Source organism: Panulirus ornatus, chromosome 56 (genome assembly GCF_036320965.1).
Source record: "Panulirus ornatus isolate Po-2019 chromosome 56, ASM3632096v1, whole genome shotgun sequence".
Lineage (NCBI taxonomy): Eukaryota > Metazoa > Arthropoda > Malacostraca > Decapoda > Palinuridae > Panulirus > Panulirus ornatus.
The window spans coordinates 31,251,601-31,273,441 of record NC_092279.1 but is presented as its reverse complement, the minus strand read 5'-3'; the positions used below and the strand labels follow the sequence as shown (position 1 = coordinate 31,273,441).

The window sequence follows — 21,841 nt, the reverse complement described above, 5'->3', positions numbered from 1 at the left end:
AAACTTGGGAAAAGGGGTGCAGAGATGGACTGTGGTGGTGAGGTATGGTGGGTAGTGATAAGAAAAGCCTATGTGGATGATACTGTGTTGTTTGCTAAGAGTGAAGAGGAGTTGTAGAAGGTTGTAAGTGTGTTTTATGATGTGGTCAAGTGTAGGCAATTGAAGATAAATGTTAGTAAAAGTAAAGTAATGGTGTTTGAAAGGAAACAGAGTGAAAGTACAGATATTGCAAAATCCCACAGAGTGAAATAAGAAAGTTTACTAAACTGTTAGAGATAAGGGGAAGAAAGCCTACAAAAGGTGAGAGAATTTAAGTATTTTAGAAGGGAGATAATAGTACAGGGGAGACAAGTAACTGAGTCCTTTGAATAGAATAGATGTAAACATGGAAGTGAAGAAAGGATTAAGGGCCAGTGTGGTCCTCCTGACCCTAACTTTTTATTCATACATATTTGCCATTTCCCACATTAGCGAGGTAGCGTTAACAACAGAGGACTGAATCTTACAGAGAGCGTCCTCACTTGGCTCCTTCTCTGTTCCTTCTTTTGGAAAATTACGACACATAAAGAGTACGTGGGAAGTATTTTTTCCTCCCAATCCTCCATTCCCTGTCAGTGAATCTAACCAGGGCATGTGAAGCGTCTGGGGTAAACTATGGAAAGTTTTGTGAGGCCTGGATGTGGAAAGGGAGCTATGGTTTCAAAGCATTCCAGATAACAGCTTGAGACTGAGTGTGAACAAATGTGTCCTTTGCTGTCTTTCCTGGTGCTACCTCGCACGCATGTGTGGTGAGGTGCCAATGGGAATAGATGAGGGCATCCACAAAGCTTTTACTACCTCTTCTCTGTTTACCAACTCTTTCTCCCTAACCCTCTCACTTTGCACACCACCTTGACCAAAACACCCTATATCTGCCACTCTATCATCAAACACATTCAACAAACCTTCAAAATACTCACTCCATCTCCTTCTCATATCACCACTACTTGTTATCACCTCCCCATTAACCCCCTTCACTGAAGTTCCCACTTGTTCCCTTGTCTTACGCACTTTATTTACCTCATTCCAAAAACATCTTTTATCCTCCCTAAAATTTAAAGATACTCTCTCACCCCAACTCTCATTTGCCCTCTTTTTCACCTCTTGCACCTTTCTCTTGACCTCCTGCCTCTTTCTTTCATACATCTCCCACTCATTTGCATTCTTTCCTTGCAAAAATTGTCCAAATGCCTCTCTCTTCTCTTTCAGTAACAATCTTTCTTCTTCATCCCACCACTCACTACCCTTTCTAATCTGCCCACCTCCCACACTTCTCATGCCACAAGCATCTTTTGCGCAATCCATCACTGGTTCCCTAAATACATCCCATTCCTCCCCCACTCCCCTTACCTCCTTTGTTCTCACCTTTTTCCATTCTGTACTCAGACTTTCCTGATATTTCCTCAAGTCTCCTTCCCAAGCTCACTTACTCTCACCACTCTTTTCACCCCAACATTCTCTCTTCTTTTCTGAAAACCTCTACAAATCTTCACCATCGCCTCCACAAGATAATGATCAGACATCCCTCCAGTTGCACCTCTCAGCACATTAACATCCAAAAGTCTCTCTTTCGTGCACCTATCATTTAATACGTAATCTAATCACGCTCTCTGGCCATCTCTCCTACTTACACACGTATACTTATGTATATTTCTCTTTCTAAACCAAGTATTCCCAATCACCAGTACTTTTTCAGCACATAAATCTACAAGCTCTTCACCATTTCCATTTACAACAATGAACACCCCATATACACCAATTATTCCCTCAACTGCCACATTACTCACCTTTGCCTTTAAATCACCCATCACTATAACCCGGTCTCGTGCATCAAAACTACGAACACACTCACTCACCTGCTCCCAAAACACTTCCCTCTCATGATCTTTCTTCTCATGCCCAGGTGCATATGTACCAATAATCACCCCTCTCTCTCCATCAACTTTCAGTTTTACCCATATCAATCTAGAGTTTACTTTCTTACACTCTATCACATACTCCCACCACTCCTGTTACAGGAGCAGTGCTACTCATTCCCTTGCTCTTGTCCTTTCACTAACCCATGGCTTCACACCCAAGACATTCCCAAACCACTCTTCCCCTTTACCCATGTTTCTTTCCTCAGACGTACTACCTATCTCTCCTTTTTTCTCATCTTGGTTACATCCACACACATTTAAACACCCCAATCTGAGACTTCGAGGAGGATGAGCACTCCCCGCATGACTCCTTCTTCTGTTTCCCCTATTAGAAAGTTAAAATACAAGGAGAGGAGAGTTTCCAGCTTCCCGCTCCCGACCCCTTTAGTCGCCTTCTACGACACGTGAGGAATGCGTGGGAAGTATTTTTTCTCCCCTATCCCCAGGGATTTATATATATATATATATATTTTTTTTTTTTTTTTATACTTTGTCGCTGTCTCCCGCATTTGCGAGGTAGCGTAAGGAAACAGACGAAAGAAATGGCCCAACCCCCCCCATACACATGTATATACATACGTCCACACACGCAAATATACATACCTACACAGCTTTCCATGGTTTACCCCAGACGCTTCACATGCCTTGATTCAATCCACTGACAGCACGTCAACCCCGGTATACCACATCGCTCCAATTCACTCTATTCCTTGCCCTCCTTTCACCCTCCTGCATGTTTAGGCCCCGATCACACAAAATCTTTTTCACTCCATCTTTCCACCTCCAATTTGGTCTCCCTCTTCTCCTCGTTCCCTCCACCTCCGACACATATATCCTCTTGGTCAATCTTTCCTCACTCATCCTCTCCATGTGCCCAAACCACTTCAAAACACCCTCTTCTGCTCTCTCAACCACGCTCTTTTTATTTCCACACATCTCTCTTACCCTTACGTTACTCACTCGATCAAACCACCTCACACCACACATTGTCCTCAAACATCTCATTTCCAGCACATCCATCCTCCTGCGCACAACTCTATCCATAGCCCACGCCTCGCAACCATACAACATTGTTGGAACCACTATTCCTTCAAACATACCCATTTTTGCTTTCCGAGATAATGTTCTCGACTTCCACACATTCTTCAAGGCTCCCAAGGATTTTCGCCCCCTCCCCCACCCTATGATCCACTTCCGCTTCCATGGTTCCATCCGCTGCCAGATCCACTCCCAGATATCTAAAACACTTCACTTCCTCCAGTTTTTCTCCATTCAAACTCACCTCCCAATTGACTTGACCCTCAACCCTACTGTACCTAATAACCTTGCTCTTATTCACATTTACTCTTAACTTTCTTCTTCCACACACTTTACCAAACTCAGTCACCAGCTTCTGCAGTTTCACACATGAATCAGCCACTAGCGCTGTGTCATCAGCGAACAACAACTGACTCACTTCCCAAGCTCTCTCATCCCCAACAGACTTCATACTTGCCCCTCTTTCCAAAACTCTTGCATTTACCTCCCTAACAACCCCATCCATAAACAAATTAAACAACCATGGAGACATCACACACCCCTGCCGCAAACCTCCTACATTCACTGAGAACCAATCACTTTCCTCTCTTCCTACACGTACACATGCCTTACATCCTCGATAAAAACTTTTCAGTGCTTCTAACAACTTGCCTCCCACACCATATATTCTTAATACCTTCCACAGAGCATCTCTATCAACTCTATCATATGCCTTCTCCAGATCCATAAATGCTACATACAAATCCATTTGCTTTTCTAAGTATTTCTCACATACATTCTTCAAAGCAAACACCTGATCCACACATCCTCTACCACTTCTGAAACCACACTGCTCTTCCCCAATCTGATGCTCTGTACATGCCTTCACCCTCTCAATCAATACCCTCCCATATAATTTACCAGGAATACTCAACAAACTTATACCTCTGTAATTTGAGCACTCACTCTTATCCCCTTTGCCTTTGTACAAAGGCACTATGCACGCATTCCGCCAATCCTCAGGCACCTCACCATGAGTCATACATACATTAAATAACCTTACCAGTTGAATTTATTAAAAGTGGTGGTGACTGTATTGTTGACTAATTGGCAAGGTTATTTAATGTATGTATGACTCATGGTGAGGTGCCTGAGGATTGGCAGAATCCTTCCATAGTGTCAGTGTACAAAGGCAAAGGGGATAAAATTGAGTACTAAATTACACAGGTATAGGTTTGTTGAGTATTCCTGGTAAATTATATGGGAGGGTATTGATTGAGAGGATGAAGAGATGTACAGAGCATCAGATTCGGGAGGAGCAGTGTGGTTTCAGAAGTGGTAGAGGATGTGTGGATCAGGTGTTTCCTTTGAAGAATGTATGTGAGAAATACTTAGAAAAGCAAATGGATTTGTATGCAACATTTATGGATCTGGAGAAGGCATATGATAGAGCTGATAGAGATGCTCTGTGGAAGGTATTAAGAATATATGGTGTGGGAGGCAAGTTGTTAGAAGCAGTGAAAAGTTTTTATCGAGGATGTAAGGCATGCATACGAGTCGGAAGAGAGAAAAGTGATTGGTTCTCAGTGAATGTAGGTTTGTGGCAGGGGTGTGTGATGTCTCCATGGTTGTTTAATTTGTTTATGGATGGGGTTGTTAGGGAGGTGAATGCAAGAGTTTTGGAAAGAGGGGCAAGTATGAAGTCTGTTGTGGATGAGAGAACTTGGGAAGTGAATCAGTTGTTGTTCGCTGATGATACAGCACTGGTGGCTGGTTCATGTGAGAAACTGCAGAAGCTGGTGACTGAGTTTGGTAAAGTGTGTGAAAAAAGAAAGCTGAGAATAAATGTGAATAAGAGCAAGGTTATCAGGTACAGTAGGGTTGAGGGACAATCATTTGGGAGGTAAGTTTGAATGGAGAAAAACTGGAGGAAGTGAAGTGTTCTAGATATCTGGGAGTGCATTTGCCAGCAGATGGAACCATAAATGCAGAAATGAATAATAGGGTGGGGGAGGGAGCGAAAGTTCTGGGAGCGTTGAAGAATGTGTGGAAGTCGAGAATATTGTCTCGGAAAGCAAAAATGGGTATGTTTGAAGGAAGAGTCATTCGAACAATGTTATATGGTTGCGAGGTCTGGGCTATGGATAGAGTTGTGCGGAGGAGGGTGGATGTGCTGGATATGAGATGTTTGTGGACAAAATGTGGTGTGAGGTGGTTTGATCGAGTAAGTAATAATAGGGTAAGAGAGATGTGTGGAAATAAAAAGAGTGTGGTTGAGAGAGCAGAAGAGGGTGTTTTGAAATGATCTGGTCACATGGAGAGAAATAGTGAGGAAAGATTGACCAAGAGGATATATGTATCAGAGGTGGAGGGAACTAGGAGAAGTGGGAGACCAAATTGGAGGTGGAGAGATGGAGTGAAAAAGATTTTCAGTGATCGGGGCCTGAACATGCAGGAGGGTGAGAGGAGTGCAAGGAATAGAGTGAGTTGGAACAATGTGGTATACCGGGGTGAACGTGCTGTCAATGGATTGAACCACGGCATGTGAAGCGTCTGGGGTAAACCATGGAAAGTTCTGTGGAGCCTGGATGTGGAAAGGGAGCTGTGGTTTCGGTGCATTATTACATGACAGCTAGAGACTGAGTCTGAACGAATGTGGCCTTTAGTGTCTTTTCCTAGCGCTACCTTGCACACATGAGGGGGGATGGGGTTGTAATTTCATGTGTGGTGGGGTGGCGATGGGAATGAATAAAGGCAGACAGTATGAATTATGTACATGTATATATATGTATATGTATGTGTGTGTATATATATATATATGTATACGTTGAGGTGTATAGGTATGTATATTTGCGTGTGCGGACATGTATGTATATACAGGTGTATGTGGGTGGGAATGGGTCATTCTTCTGTCTGTTTCCTTGCGCTACCTCACTAATGCGGGAGACAGCGAAAAAGCAAAATAATAATAATAATAAATTTGCTTTGCTTTCTCGCTGTCTCCCGCGTTAGCGAGGTAGCGCAAGGAAACAGACAAAAGAATAGCCCAACCCACCCACATACACATATATATACATAAACATCCACACACGCAAATATACATACCTATACATCTCAATGTATACATATATATACACACAGACATTTACATATATACACATGCATATAATTCATACTGTCTGCATTTATTCATTCCCATCGCCACTTCGCCACATATGGAATAACAACCCCCTCCCCCCTCATGTGTGCGAGGTAGCACTAGGAAAAGACAACAAAAGCCCCATTCGTTCACATTCAGTCTCTAGCTGTCATGTAATAATGCGCCGAAACCACAGCTCCCTTTCCACATCAAGGGCACACAGAACTTTCAATGCTTTACCCCAGACGCTTCACATGCCATGATTCAATCCATTGACAGCACGTCAACCCTGTTATACCACATCGTTCCAATTCATTCTATTCCTTGCACTCCTTTCATCCTCCTGCATGTTCAGGCCCCGATCACTCAAAATCTTTTTCACTCCATCTTTCCACCTCCAATTTGGTCTCCCACTTCTCCTCGTTCCCTCCACCTCAGAAACATATATCCTCTTGGCCAAACTTTCCTCATTCATTCTCTCCATGTGACCAAACCATTTCAAAACACCGTCTTCTGCTCTCTCAACCCCACTCTTTTTATTACGACACATCTCTCTTACCCTATTATTACTTACTCGATCAAACCACCTCACACCACATATTGTCCTCAAACATCTCATTTCCAGCACATCCACCCTCCTGCGCACAACTCTATCCATAGCCCATGCCTCGCAACCATACAACATTGTTGGAACCACTATTTCTTCAAACATACCCATTTTTGCTTTCCGAGATAATGTTCTCAACCTACACACATTCTTCAAGCCTCCCAGAATTTTCGCCCCCTCCCCCACACTACAATTCACTTCCACTTCCATGGTTCCATCCACTGGCAAATCCACTCCCAAATATCTAAAACACTTCACTTCTTCCAGTTTTTCTCCATTCAAACTTACCTCCAAATTTACTTGACCCTCAACACTACACTTATACACATTTACTCTCAACTTTCTTCTTTCACACACTTTACCAAACTCAGTCACCAGCTTCTGCAGTTTCTCACATGAATCAGCCACCAGCGCTGTATCATCAGCGAACAGCAACTGATTCACTTCCCAAGCTCTCTCATCCACAACAGACTGCATACTTGCCCCTCTTTCCAAAACTCTTGCATTCACCTCCCTAACAACCCCATCCATAAACAAAGTAAACAACCATGGAGACATCACACACCCCTGCCACAAACCTACATTCACTGAGAACCAATCACTTTCCCCTCTCCCTACATGTGCACATGCCTTACATCCTCGATAAAAACTTTTCACTGCTTCTAACAACTTGCCTCCCACACCATATATTCATAATACCTTCCACAGAGCATCTCTATCAACTCTTATCATATGCCTTCTCCAGATCTATAAATGCTACATGCAAATCCATTTGCTTTTCTAAGTATTTCTCACATACATTTTTCAAAGCAAACACCTGATCCACACATCCTCTACCACATCTGAAACACACTGCTCTTCCCCAATCTGATGCTCTGTACATCCCTTCACCCTCTCAATCAATACCCTCCATATAATTTACCAGGAATACTCAACAAACTTATACCTCTGTAATTTGAGCACTCACTCTTGTCCCCTTTGCCTTTGTACAATGGCACTATGCAAGCATTCCACCAATCCTCAGGCACCTCACCATGAATCATACATACATTGAATAACCTTACCACCCAGTCAACAATACAGTCACCCCCTTTTTTAATAAATTCCACTGCAATACCATCCAAACCCACTGCCTTGCCGGCTTTCATCTTCCGCAATGCTTTTACTACCTCTTCACTGTTTACCAAATCATTTTCCCTAACCCTCTCACTTTGCACACCACCTCGACCAAAACACCCAAAACCTGCCACTCTATCATCAAACACATTCAACAAACCTTCAAAATACTCACTCCATCTCCTTCTCACATCACCACTACTTGTTATCACCTACCCCATTAGCCCACTTCACTGAAGTTCCCATTTGTTCCCTTGTATTACGCACTTTATTTACCTCCTTCCAAAACATCTTATTATTCTCCCTAAAATTTAATGATACTCTCTCACCTCATCTCTCATTTGCCCTCTTTTTCACCTCTTGCACCTTTCACTTGACCTCCTGCCACTTTCTTTTATACATCTCCCACTTACTTGCATTATTTCCCTGCAAAAATCGTCCAAATGCCTCTCTCTTCTCTTTCACTAATAATCTTACTTCTTCATCCCACCACTCACTACCCTTTCTAATCTGCCCACCTCCCACACTTCTCATGCCAAAAGCATCTTTTGCGCAAGACATCACTGCTTCCCTAAATAAATCCCATTCCTCCCCACTCCCCTTACCTCCTTTGTTCTCACCTTTTTCCATTCTGTACTCAGTCTCTCCCGGTACTTCCTCACACAAGTCTCCTTCCCAAGCTCACTTACTCTCACCACCCTCTTCACCCCAACATTCACTCTTCTTTTCTGAAAACCTCTACAAATCTTCACCTTCGCCTCCACAAGATAATGATCAGACATCCCTCCAGTTGCACCTCTCAGCACACTAAAATCCAAAAGTCTCTCTTTCGCGTGCCTATCAATTAACACGTAATCCAATAACTCTCCTGGCCATCTCTCCTACTTACACACGTATACTTATGTATATTTCTCTTTCTAAACCAAGTATTCCCAATCACCAGTCCTTTTTCAGCACATAAATCTACAAGCTCTTCACCATTTCCATTTACAATAATGAACACCCCATATACACCAATTATTCCCTCAACTGCCACATTACTCACCTTTGCATTCAAATCACCCATCACTATAACCCGGTATCGTGCATCAAAACCACTAACACACTCATTCAGCTGCTCCCAAAACACTTGCCTCTCATGATCTTTCTTCTCATGCCCAGGTGCATATGCATCAATAATCACCCATCTCGCTCCATCACCTTTCAGTTTTACGCATATCAATCTAGAGTTTGCTTTCTTACACTCTATCACATAATCCCACAACTCCTGTTTCAGGAGTAGTGCTACTCCTTCCCTTGCTCTTGTCCTCTCACTATCCCCTGACTTTACTCCCAAGACATTCCCAAACCACTCTTCCCCTTTACCCTTGAGCTTTGTTTCACTCACAGCCAAAACATCCAGGTTCCTTTCCTCAAACATACTACATATCTCTTCTTTTTTCTCATCTTGGTTACATCCACACACATTTAGACACCCCAATCTGAGCCTTCAAGGAGGATGAGCACTCCCCGCATGACTCCTTCTTCTGTTTCCCCGTTTAGAAAGTTAAAATACAAGGAGGGGAGGGTTTCTAGCCACCCGCTCCCGTCCCCATTAGTCGCCTTCTACGACACGTGAGGAATGCGTGGGAAGGATTCTTTCTCCCCTATCCCCAGGGGAGAATAATAATAAATATATTTGGAAAGAGGGGCAAGTATGCAATCTGTTGTGGATGAAAGAGCTTGGGAAGTGAGTCAGTTGTTGTTTGCTGATGATACAGCGCTGGTGCCTGATTCATCTGAGAAACTGCAGAGGCTGGTGACTGAGTTTGGCAAAGTGCGTGAAAGAAGACAGTTAAGAGTAAATGTGAATAAGAGCAAGGTTATTAGGTACAGTAGGGTTGAGGGTCAAGTCAATTGGGAGGTAAGTTTGAATAGAGAAAAACTGGAGGAAGTAAAGTGTTTTAGATATCTGGGAGTGGATCTGGCAGCGGATGAAACCATGGAAGCGGATGTGAATCATAGGGTGGGGGAGAGGGCGAAAATTCTGGGAGCCTTGAAGAATGTTTGGAAGTTGAGAACATTATCTCAGAAAGCACTATGTTTAAAGGAATAGTGGCTCCAACAATGTTGTATGGTTGCGAGGCGTGGGCTATGGATAGAGTTGTGCGCAGGAGGGTGGATGTGCTGGAAATGAGATGTTTGAGGACAATATGTGGTGTGAGGTGGTTTGATTGAGTAAGTAATATAAGGGTAAAAGAGATGTGTGGAAATGAAAGGAGTGTGGTTGAGAGAGCAGAAGAGGGTGTTTTGAAATGGTTTGGGCACATGGAGAGAATGAGTGAGGAAAGATTGACCAAGAGGATATATGTGTCTGAGGTGGAGGGAACAAGGAGAAGTGGGAGACCAAATTGGAGGTGGAAAGATGGAGTGAAAAAGATTTTGAGTGATCAGGGCCTGAACATGCAGGAGGGTGAAAGGCATGCAAGGAATAGAGTGAATTGGAACGATGTGGTATACCAGGGTCAACGTGCTGTCAATGGATTGAACCAGGGTATGTGAAGCGTCTGGGGTAAACCAAGGAAAGTTGTGTGGGGCCTGAATGTGGAAAGGGAGCTGTGGTTTCGGTGCATTATTACATGACAGCTAGAGAGTGAGTGTGAACGAATGGGGCCTTTGTTGTCTTTTCCTAGCGCTACCTCACACATATGAGTGGGGAGGGGGTTGTTATTCTATGTGTAGCGAGGCGGCGATGGGAATAAATAAAGGAAGACAGTACGAATTATGTATATGTGTATATACGTATATGTCTGTGTGTGTATATATATGTGTACATTGAGATGTATAGGTATGTATATTAGCGTGTGTGGACGTGTATGTATATACATGTGTGTGAGGGTGGGTTGGGCCATTCTTTCGTCTGTTTCCTTGTGCTACCTCGCTAACGCGGGAGACAGCGACAAAGCAAAGTAAATACAGTATATAAATAAATATATATATATATATATATATATATATATATATATATATATATATATATATATATATATATATATATATATATATTTTTTTTTTTTTTTTGCTTTGTCACTATCTCCCGCATTTGCGAGGTAGCGCAAGGAAACAGACGAAAGAAATGGCCCAACCCACCCCCATACACATGTATATACATACGTCCACACATGCAAATATACATACCTACAAAGCTTTCCATGGTTTACCCCAGACGCTTCACATGCCCTGATTCAATCCACTGACAGCACGTCAACCCCGGTATACCACATCGATCCAATTCACTCTATTCCTTGCCCTCCTTTCACCCTCCTGCATGTTCAGGCCCCGATCACACAAAATCTTTTTCACTCCATCTTTCCACTTCCAATTTGGTCTCCCACTTCTCCTAGTTCCCTCCACCTCAGACACATATATCCTCTTGGTCAATCTTTCCTCACTCATTCTCTCCATGTGCCCAAACCATTTCAAAACATCCTCTTCTGCTCTCTCAACCACGCTCTTTTTATTTCCACACATCTCTCTTACCCTTACATTACTTATTCGATCAAACCACCTCACACCACACATTGTCCTCAAACATCTCATTTCCAGCACATCCACCCTCCTGCGCACAACTCTATCCATAGCCCACGCCTCGCAACCATACAACATTGTTGGAACCACTGTTCCTTCAAACATACCCATTTTTGCTTTCCGAGATAATGTTCTCGACTTCCACACATTCTTCAAGGCTCCCAGGATTTTCGCCCCCTCCCCCAACCTATGATCCACTTCCACTTCCATGGTTCCATCCGCTGCCAAATCCACTCCCAGATATCTAAAACACTTTACTTCCTCCAGTTTTTCTCCATTCAAACTTACCTCCCAACTGACTTGACCCTCAACCCTACTGTACCTAATCACCTTGCTCTTATTCATATTTACTCTTAATTTTCTTCTTTCACACACTTTACCAAACTCGGTCACCAGCTTCTGCAGTTTCTCACATGAATCAGCCACCAGCGCTGTATCATCAGCAAACAACAACTGATTCACTTCCCAAGCTCTCTCATCCACAACAGACTGCATACTTGCCACTCTTTCCAAAACTCTTGCATTCACCTCCCTAACAACCTCATCCATAAACAAATTAAACAACCATGGAGACATCACACACCCCTACCGCAAACCTACATTCACTGAGAACCAATCACTTTCCTCTCTTCCTACACGTACACATGCCTTACATCCTCGATAAAAACTTTTCACTGCTTCTAACAACTTGCCTCCCACACCATATATTCTTAATACCTTAAAACTTAATACTTAATATATATATATATATATATATATATATATATATATATATATATATATATATATATATATTTGAAAGGATCACAATTTTGCGCATGATCGAGATATTCCTATGAGTCCACCGGGAAAATGAAACATTAAAAGTTCCCAAGTGCACTTTTGTGTTATAATCACATCATCAGGGGAGACACAAGAGAGAAATATAACAGTCAGTTGAAATACATCGAAGAGACGAAGCTAGGACGCCATTTCCCGCAATAGCGAGGTAGCGTTAAGAACAGAGGACTGGGCCTTTGAGGGAATATCCTCACCTGACCCCCTTCTCTGTTCCATCTTTTGGAAAAAAAAAAAGTGAGAGGAGGATTTCCAGCCCCCCGCTCCCTTCCCTTTTAGTCGCCTTCTACGACAAGCAGGGAATACGTGGGAAGTATTCTTTCTCCCCTCTCCCCAGGAATATATATCTTCTTTCTTTCTTTTAAACTATTCGCCATCTCCCGCGTTAGCGAGGTAGCGTTTAAGAACAGAGGACTGGGCCTTTCTGGAATATCCTCACCTGGCCCCCCTCTGTTCCTTCTTTTGGAAAATTAAAAAAAAAAAAAATATATATATATATATATATATATATATATATATATATATATATATATATATATATATATATTATATTTTCTTGCTTTGTCGCTGTCTCCTGCGTTTGCGAGGTAGCGCAAGAAAACAGACGAAAGAAACGGCCCAACCCACCCCCATACGCATGTATATACATACGTCCACACACGCAAATATACATACCCACACAGCTTTCCATGGTTTACCCCAGACGCTTCAGATGCCCTGATTCAACCCACTGACAGCACGTCAACCCTGGTATACCACATCGATCCAATTCACTCTATTCCTTGCCCTCCTTTCACCCTCCTGCATGTTCAGGCCCCGATCACACAAAATCTTTTTCACTCCATCTTTCCACCTCCAATTTGGTCTCCCACTTCTCCTCGTTCCCTCCACCTCCGACACATATATCCCCTTGGTCAATCTTTCCTCACTCATTCTCTCCATGTGCCCAAACCATTTCAAAACACCCTCTTCTGCTCTCTCAACCACACTCCATTCAAACTTACCTCCCAACTGACTTGACCCTCAACCCTACTGTACCTAATCACCTTGCTCTTATTCACATTTACTCTTAATTTTCTTCTTTCACACACTTTACCAAACTCGGTCACCAGCTTCTGCAGTTTCTCACATGAATCAGCCACCAGCGCTGTATCATCAGCAAACAACAATTGATTCACTTCCCAAGCTCTCTCATCCACAACAGACTGCATACTTGCCACTCTTTCCAAAACTCTTGCATTCACCTCCCTAACAACCTCATCCATAAACAAATTAAACAACCATGGAGACATCACACACCCCTGCCACAAACCTATATATATATATATATATGTATATATATATATATATATATATATATATATATATATATATATATATATATATATATATATATATATATTTTTTTTTTTTTTTTTTTTTTTTTATACTTTGTCGCTGTCTCCCGCGTTTGCGAGGTAGCGCAAGGAAACAGACGAAAGAAATGGCCCAACCCCCCCCATACACATGTACATACACACGTCCACACACGCAAATATACATACCTACACAGCTTTCCATGGTTTACCCCAGACGCTTCACATGCCTTGATTCAATCCACTGACAGCACGTCAACCCCTGTATACCACATCGCTCCAATTCACTCTATTCCTTGCCCTCCTTTCACCCTCCTGCATGTTCAGGCCCCGATCACACAAAATCCTTTTCACTCCATCTTTCCACCTCCAATTTGGTCTCCCTCTTCTCCTCGTTCCCTCCACCTCCGACACATATATCCTCTTGGTCAATCTTTCCTCACTCATTCTCTCCATGTGCCCAAACCATTTCAAAACACCCTCTTCTGCTCTCTCAACCACGCTCTTTTTATTTCCACACATCTCTCTTACCCTTACGTTACTTACTCGATCAAACCACCTCACACCACACATTGTCCTCAAACATCTCATTTCCAGCACATCCATCCTCCTACGCACAACTCTATCCATAGCCCACGCCTCGCAACCATACAACATTGTTGGAACTACTATTCCTTCAAACATACCCATTTTTGCTTTCCGAGATAATGTTCTCGACTTCCATACATTTTTCAAGGCTCCCAAAATTTTCGCCCCCTCCCCCACCCTATGATCCACTTCCGCTTCCATGGTTCCATCCGCTGACAGATCCACTCCCAGATATCTAAAACACTTCACTTCCTCCAGCCTCTCACCATTCAAACTCACCTCCCAATTGACTTGACCCTCAACCCTACTGTACCTAATAACTTTGCTCTTATTGACATTTACTCTTAACTTTCTTCTTCCACACACTTTACCAAACTCCGTCACCAGCTTCTGCAGTTTCTCACATGAATCCGCAACCAGCGCTGTATCATCAGCGAACAACAACTGACTCACTTCCCAAGCTCTCTCATCCCCAACAGACTTCATACTTGCCCCTCTTTCCAAGACTCTTGCATTTACCTCCCTAACAACCCCATCCATAAACAAATTAAACAACCATGGAGACATCACACACCCCTGCCGCAAACCTACATTCACTGAGAACCAATCACTTTCCTCTCTTCCTACACGTACACATGCCTTACATCCTCGATAAAAACTTTTCACTGCTTCTAACAACTTGCCTCCCACACCATATATTCTTAATACCTTCCACAGAGCATCTCTATCAACTCTATCATATGCCTTCTCCAGATCCATAAATGCTACATACAAATCCATTTGCTTTTCTAAGTATTTCTCACATACATTCTTCAAAGCAAACACCTGATCCACAAATCCTCTACCACTTCTGAAACCACATTGTTCTTCCCCAATCTGATGCTGTGTACATGCCTTCACCCTCTCAATCAATACCCTCCCATATAATTTACCAGGAATACTCAACAAACTTATACCTCTGTAATTTGAGCACTCACTCTTATCCCCTTTGCCTTTGTACAATGGCACTATGCACGCATTCCGCCAATCCTCAGGCACCTCACCATGAGTCATACATACATTAAATAACCTTACCAACCAGTCAACAATACAGTCACCCCCTTTTTTAATAAATTCCACTGCAATACCATCCAAACCTGCTGCCTTGCCGGCTTTCATCTTCCGCAAAGCTTTTACTACCTCTTCTCTGTTTACCAAATCATTTTCCCTAACCCTCTCACTTTCCACACCACCTCGACCAAAACACCCTATATCTGCCACTCTATCATCAAACACATTCAACAAACCTTCAAAATACTCACTCCATCTCCTTGTCACATCACCACTACTTGTTATCACCTCCCCATTTGCGCCCTTCACTGAAGTTCCCATTTGCTCCCTTGTCTTACGCACTTTATTTACCTCCTTCCAGAACATCTTTTATATATATATATATATATATATATATATATATATATATATATATATTTATTTGCTTATTTTGCTTTGTCGCTGTCTCCCGCGTTAGCGAGGTAGCACAAGGAAACAGACGAAAGAATGGCCCAACCCGCCCACATACACATGTATATACATACATGCCCACCCATGCACAATATACATCCCTGTACATCTCAATGTACACATATATATACACACACAGACATATACATATATACACATGTACATAATTCACACTGTCTGCCTTTATTTGTTCCCATCGCCACCTAGCCACACATGTAATAACAACCCCCTCCCCCCTCATGTGTGCGAGGTAGCGCTAGGAAAAACACCAAAGGCCCCATTCGTTCACACTCAGTCTCTAGCTGTCATGTAATAATGCACCGAAACCACAGCTCCCTTTCCACATCCAGGCCCCACACACTTTGCATGGTTTACCCCAGACGCTTCACATGCCCTGGTTCAATCCATTGACAGCACGTCGACCCCGGTATACCACATCATTCCAATTCACTCTATTCCTTGTACGCCTTTCACCCTCCTGCATGTTCAGGCCCCGATCACTCAAAATCTTTTTCACTCCATCTTTCCACCTCCAATTTGGTCTCCCACTTCTCCTCGTTCCCTCCACCTCTGACACATATATCCTCTTGGTCAATCTTTCCCCACTCATTCTCTCCATGTGACCAAACCATTTCAAAACACCCTCTTCTGCTCTCTCAACCACACTCTTTTTATTTCCACACATCTCTCTCACCCTTACATTACTTACTCGATCAAACCACCTCACACCACACATTGTCCTCAAACATCTCATTTCCAGCACATCCATCCTCCTGCGCACAACTCTATCCATAGCCCACGCCTCGCAACCATACAACATCGTTGGAACCACTATTCCTTCAAACATACCCATTTTTGCTTTCCAAGATAATGTTCTCGACTTCCAAACATTCTTCAAGGCTCTCAGAATTTTTGCCCCCTCCCTCACCCTATGATTCACTTCCGCTTCCATGGTTCCATCCGCTGCCAGATCCACTCCCAGATATCTAAAACACTTCACTTCCTCCAGCTTTTCTCCATTCAAACTTACCTCCCAATTAACTTGACTCTCAACCCTACTGTACCTAATAACCTTGCTCTTATTCACATTTACTCTTAACTTTCTTCTTTCACACACTTTACCAAACTCAATCACCAGCTTCTGCAGTTTCTCACATGAATCAGCCACCAGCGCTGTATCATCAGCGAACAACAACTGACTCACTTCCCAAGCTCTTTCATCCACAACAGACTGCATATATACATATATATTCAGTAATGCCAACTACTATAAGAATATGAAGTCCAGAATACAGTAATCAAGAGTAACAAGGGCAAGTAGAAAAAAATAGACACAAACTGGGGGTAAGAATTACCTGTTAAGAAGTTGAAATGAATGATCCTGTGGGGATGCACTTACCTTGAAATGCATTTTATCGAACACAACATTTGTGACTATAGGTACAGAAATGGAGTTTGCATCTAGATCCTGTGCTTTAAGAATCACCTTCATCACAGCATCAGCATACATATCGCTGGAGGGACAGGCAGTCCACTGAAAAATAATACATACATTCATGGAATAAAATATCATTATAAATGACATTTATAAACTTGTTACAACTATAACTCAAACAGCTTAATTCACAATCATAGAACTTTTACTACAAATGAAACAAAAAAGCTTATTTCAAGCACAATATTTTTTTTATCATCAGTATTACATAAATTCCTGCTTATTACTAAAACTCTTACAATAAGGTCAATGGAATAGACAGATGATCTGAGAAACAAAAGAGACATAGCCCAAAAGGCTAATTAATAATACAGTAATAATCAATTAATAATAATTATGATAATAATGGAATTGTATGTAGAATTTATGGATCTGGAGAAGATATATGAGAGAGATAATAGAGATGCTCTGTGGAAGTTATCAAGAGTATATGGTGCAGGAGATAAGTTGCTAGAAGCAGTGAAAAGTTTTTATCGAGGATGTAAAGCATGTGTACAAGTAGGAAGAGAGGAAAGTGATTGGTTCTCAGTGAATTTCGGTTTGCAGCAGGGGTGTGTAATGTCTGCATGGTTGTTTAATTTGTTTATGGATGGGGTTGTTAGGGAGGTGAAGGCAAGAGTTTTGAAGAGAGGGGCAAATATGCAGTCTGTTGTGGATGAGAGAGCTTGGGAAGTGAGTCAGTTGTTGTTGCTGATGATACAGCTCTGGTGGCTGATTCAGGTGAGAAACTGCAGAGGCTGGTGACTGAGTTTGGTAAAGTGCGTGAAAGAAGAAAGCTGAGAGTAAACGTGAATAAGAGCATGGTTATTAGGTTCAGTACAGTTGAGAGACAAGTTAATTGGGAGGTAAGTTTCAATGTAGAAAAACTGGAGGAAGTGAAGTGTTTTAGATATCTGGGAGTGGATTTAGCAGCAGATGGAACCATGGAAGCGGAAGTGAGTCACAGGATGGGGAAGGGGGCGAAGGTTCTGGGAGCGTTGAAGAATGTGTGGAAAGAAAGAACGTTATTTTGGAGAGCAAAAATGGGTATGCCTGAAGGAATAGTGGTTCCAACAATGCTTTATGGTTGTGAGGCATGGGCTATAGATAGGGTTGTACAGAGGAGGGTGGATGTGTTGGAAATGAGATGTTTGAGGACAATATGGGGTGTGAGGTGGTTTGATCACATAAGTAATGAAAGGGTAAAAGAGATGTGTGGTCATGAAAAGAATGTGGCTGAGGGAGAAAAATGATGTACTGAAATGGTTTGGTCACATGAAAAGAATAAGTGAGGAAAGATTGACAAAGAGGATATATGTGTCAGTGGTGGAGGGAACAAGGAGAAGTGGGAGACCAAATTGGAGGTTGAAGGATGGAATGAAAAAGATTTTCAGCAATCAGGGCCTGGACATGCAGGAGGGTGAAAGGCATGCAAGAAATAGAGTGAATTGGAACGATGTGGTATACCAGGGTTGACGTGCTGTCAATGGATTGAACCAGGGCATGTGATGCATCTGGGGTAAACCATGGAAAGTTTTGTGGGGCCTGGATGTGCAAAGGGAGCTGTGATTTCTGAGCATTACACATGACAGCTAGAGACTGAGTATGAATGAATGTGGCCTTTTTTGTCTTTTCCTAGCGCTACCTCGCACACATGTGGGGGTAGGGCGGTGCTATTTCATGTGTGGTGGGGTGGCGATGGGAATGGATCAAGGAAGCAAGTATGAATAGATACATGTGTTTATATGTATATGTCTGTGTATGTATATGTGAGAACAATGGAAGCAAGGGGAGTGGGGGAGGAATGGGATGTATTTAGGGAATCAGTGATGGATTGCGCAAAAGATGCTTGTGGCATGAGAAGAGTGGGAGGTGGGTTGATTAGAAAGGGTAGTGAGTGGTGGGATGAAGAAGTAAGAGTATTAGTGAAAGAGAAGAGAGAGGCATTTGGACGATTTTTGCAGGGAAAAAAATGCAAGTGAGTGGGAGATGTATAAAAGATAGAGACAGGAGGTCAAGAGAAAGGTGCAAGAGGTGAAAAAAAGGGCAAATGAGAGTTGGGGTGAGAGAGTATCATTAAATTTTAGGGAGAATAAAAAGATGTTCTGGAAGGAGGTAAATAAAGTGCATAAGACAAGGGAGCAAATGGGAACTGCAGTGAAGGGCGCAAATGGGGAGGTGATAACAAGTAGTGGTGATGTGAGAAGGAGATGGAGTGAGTATTTTGAAGGTTTGTTGAATGTGTTTGATGATAGAGTGGCAGATATAGGGTGTTTTGGTCGAGGTGGTGTGCAAAGTGAGAGGGTTAGGGAAAATGATTTGGTAAACAGAGAAGAGGTAGTGAAAGCTTTGCGGAAGATGAAAGCCGGCAAGGCAGCAGGTTTGGATGGTATTGCAGTGGAATTTATTAAAAAAGGGGGTGACTGTATTGTTGACTGGTTGGTAAGGTTATTTAATGTATGTATGACTCATGGTGAGGTGCCTGAGGATTGGCGGAATGCGTGCATAGTGCCATTGTACAAAGGCAAAGGTGATAAGAGTGAGTGCTCAAATTACAGAGGTATAAGTTTGTTGAGTATTCCTGGTAAATTATATGGGAGGGTATTGATTGAGAGGGTGAAGGCATGTACAGAGCATCAGATTGGGGAAGAGCAGTGTGGTTTCAGAAGTGGTAGAGGATGTGTGGATCAGGTGTTTGCTTTGAAGAATGTATGTGAGAAATACTTAGAAAAGCAAATGGATTTGTATGTAGCATTTATGGATCTGGAGAAGGCATATGATAGAGTTGATAGAGATGCTCTGTGGAAGGTATTAAGAATATATGGTGTGGGAGGAAAGTTGTTAGAAGCAGTGAAAAGTTTTTATCGAGGATGTAAGGCATGTGTACGTGTAGGAAGAGAGGAAAGTGACTGGTTCTCAGTGAATGTAGGTTTGCGGCAGGGGTGTGTGATGTCTCCATGGTTGTTTAATTTGTTTATGGATGGGGTTGTTAGGGAGGTAAATGCAAGAGTTTTGGAAAGAGGGGCAAGTATGAAGTCTGTTGGGGATGAGAGAGCTTGGGAAGTGAGTCAGTTGTTGTTCGCTGATGATACAGCGCTGGTGGCTGATTCATGTGAGAAACTGCAGAAGCTGGTGACTGACTTTGGTAAAGTGTGTGAAAGAAGAAAGTTAAGAGTAAATGTGAATAAGAGCAAGGTTATTAGGTACAGTAGGGTTGAGGGTCAAGTCAATTGGGAGGTGAGTTTGAATGGAGAAAAACTGGAGGAAGTGAAGTGTTTTAGATATCTGGGAGTGGATCTGGCAGTGGATGGAACTATGGAAGCGGAAGTGGATCATAGGGTGGGGGAGGGGGCGAAAATTCTGGGGGCCTTGAAGAATGTGTGGAAGTCGAGAACATTATCTCGGAAAGCAAAAATGGGTATGTTTGAAGGAATAGTGGTTCCAACAATGTTGTCTGGTTGCGAGGCGTGGGCTATGGATAGAGTTGTGCGCAGGAGGATGGATGTGCTGGAAATGAGATGTTTGAGGACAATGTGTGGTGTGAGGTGGTTTGATCGAGTGAGTAACGTAAGGGTAAGAGAGATGTGTGGAAATAAAAAGAGCGTGGTTGAGAGAGCAGAAGAGGGTGTTTTGAAGTGGTTTGGGCACATGGAGAGGATGAGTGAGGAAAGATTGACCAAGAGGATATATGTGTCGGAGGTGGAGGGAGCAATGAGAAGAGGGAGACCAAATTGGAGGTGGAAAGATGGAGTGAAAAAGATTTTGTGTGATCGGGGCCTGAACATGCAGGAGGGGGAAAGGAGGGCAAGGAATAGAGTGAAGTGGAGCGATGTGGTATACCGGGGTTGACGTGCTGTCAGTGGATTGAATCAGGGCATGTGAAGCGTCTGGGGTAAACCATGGAAAGCTGTGTAGGTATGTATATTTGCGTGTGTGGACGTATGTATATACATGTGTATGGGGGGGGGTTGGGCCATTTCTTTCGTCTGTTTCCTTGCGCTACCTCGCAAACGCGGGAGACAGCGACAAAGTATAAAAAAAAAAAAAAAAATGTATATGTATGTATACGTTGAAATGTATAGGTATGTATATGTGCGTGTGTGAGCATTTATGTATATACATGCGTATGTGGGTGGGATGGGCCATTCTTTCGTCTGTTTCCTTGCACTACCTCACTAATGCAATAGACAGTGACAAAGTATAATAAAAAAGATAATGATGTTTACAATGTTTGATACATATTAAAAATCAGTATCTAAGAACAGAATATCAACAAATAGCTCATCAATTTTAGGTCAATTTTAGTAATGGGTGATCTGAATGTGAAAGTAAGGAATGTGGTAATCAAGAGTATAATTGGATGGCATGGGGTATTCAGTATATTGAATGGAAATGATAAACAGCTTATGGGGTTGTATACTGATGTAGGACTGGAGAATGGGAACACCTGGTTTAAAAAGAGGTACATACACAGGCATACCTATGTGATTAGGAAAGATGGTCCGCAGGCATTATTGGACTACATGTTAATTGATGAGTGTAAAAGAGAGACTTTTCAATGTAAATGTGCTGAGAGGGGTAGCTGGTAGGATGATCACTGTCTTGTAGAGGTGAGTGTAAGGGTTTATAGAGGTTTCCAGAAAAGAGAAAACATTGGGGGGTATAAAAGAGAAAGCAGCAAGA

General features: G+C 42.5%; 1 protein-coding gene across 2 annotated transcripts in view; it reads right to left on the bottom strand.

Moving 5' to 3' along the window:
• The window catches only part of Cpsf73 (cleavage and polyadenylation specificity factor 73), a 116,009-nt gene that overhangs the window by 8,568 nt on the left and 85,600 nt on the right, over positions 1 to 21,841 (bottom strand). For both annotated transcript variants that reach the window (XM_071694198.1, XM_071694197.1), the window contains exon 12: positions 17,084 to 17,218. In XM_071694198.1, coding sequence (XP_071550299.1) covers positions 17,084 to 17,218 — 135 coding nt within the window. The remainder of the gene's footprint in view (positions 1 to 17,083; positions 17,219 to 21,841) is intronic.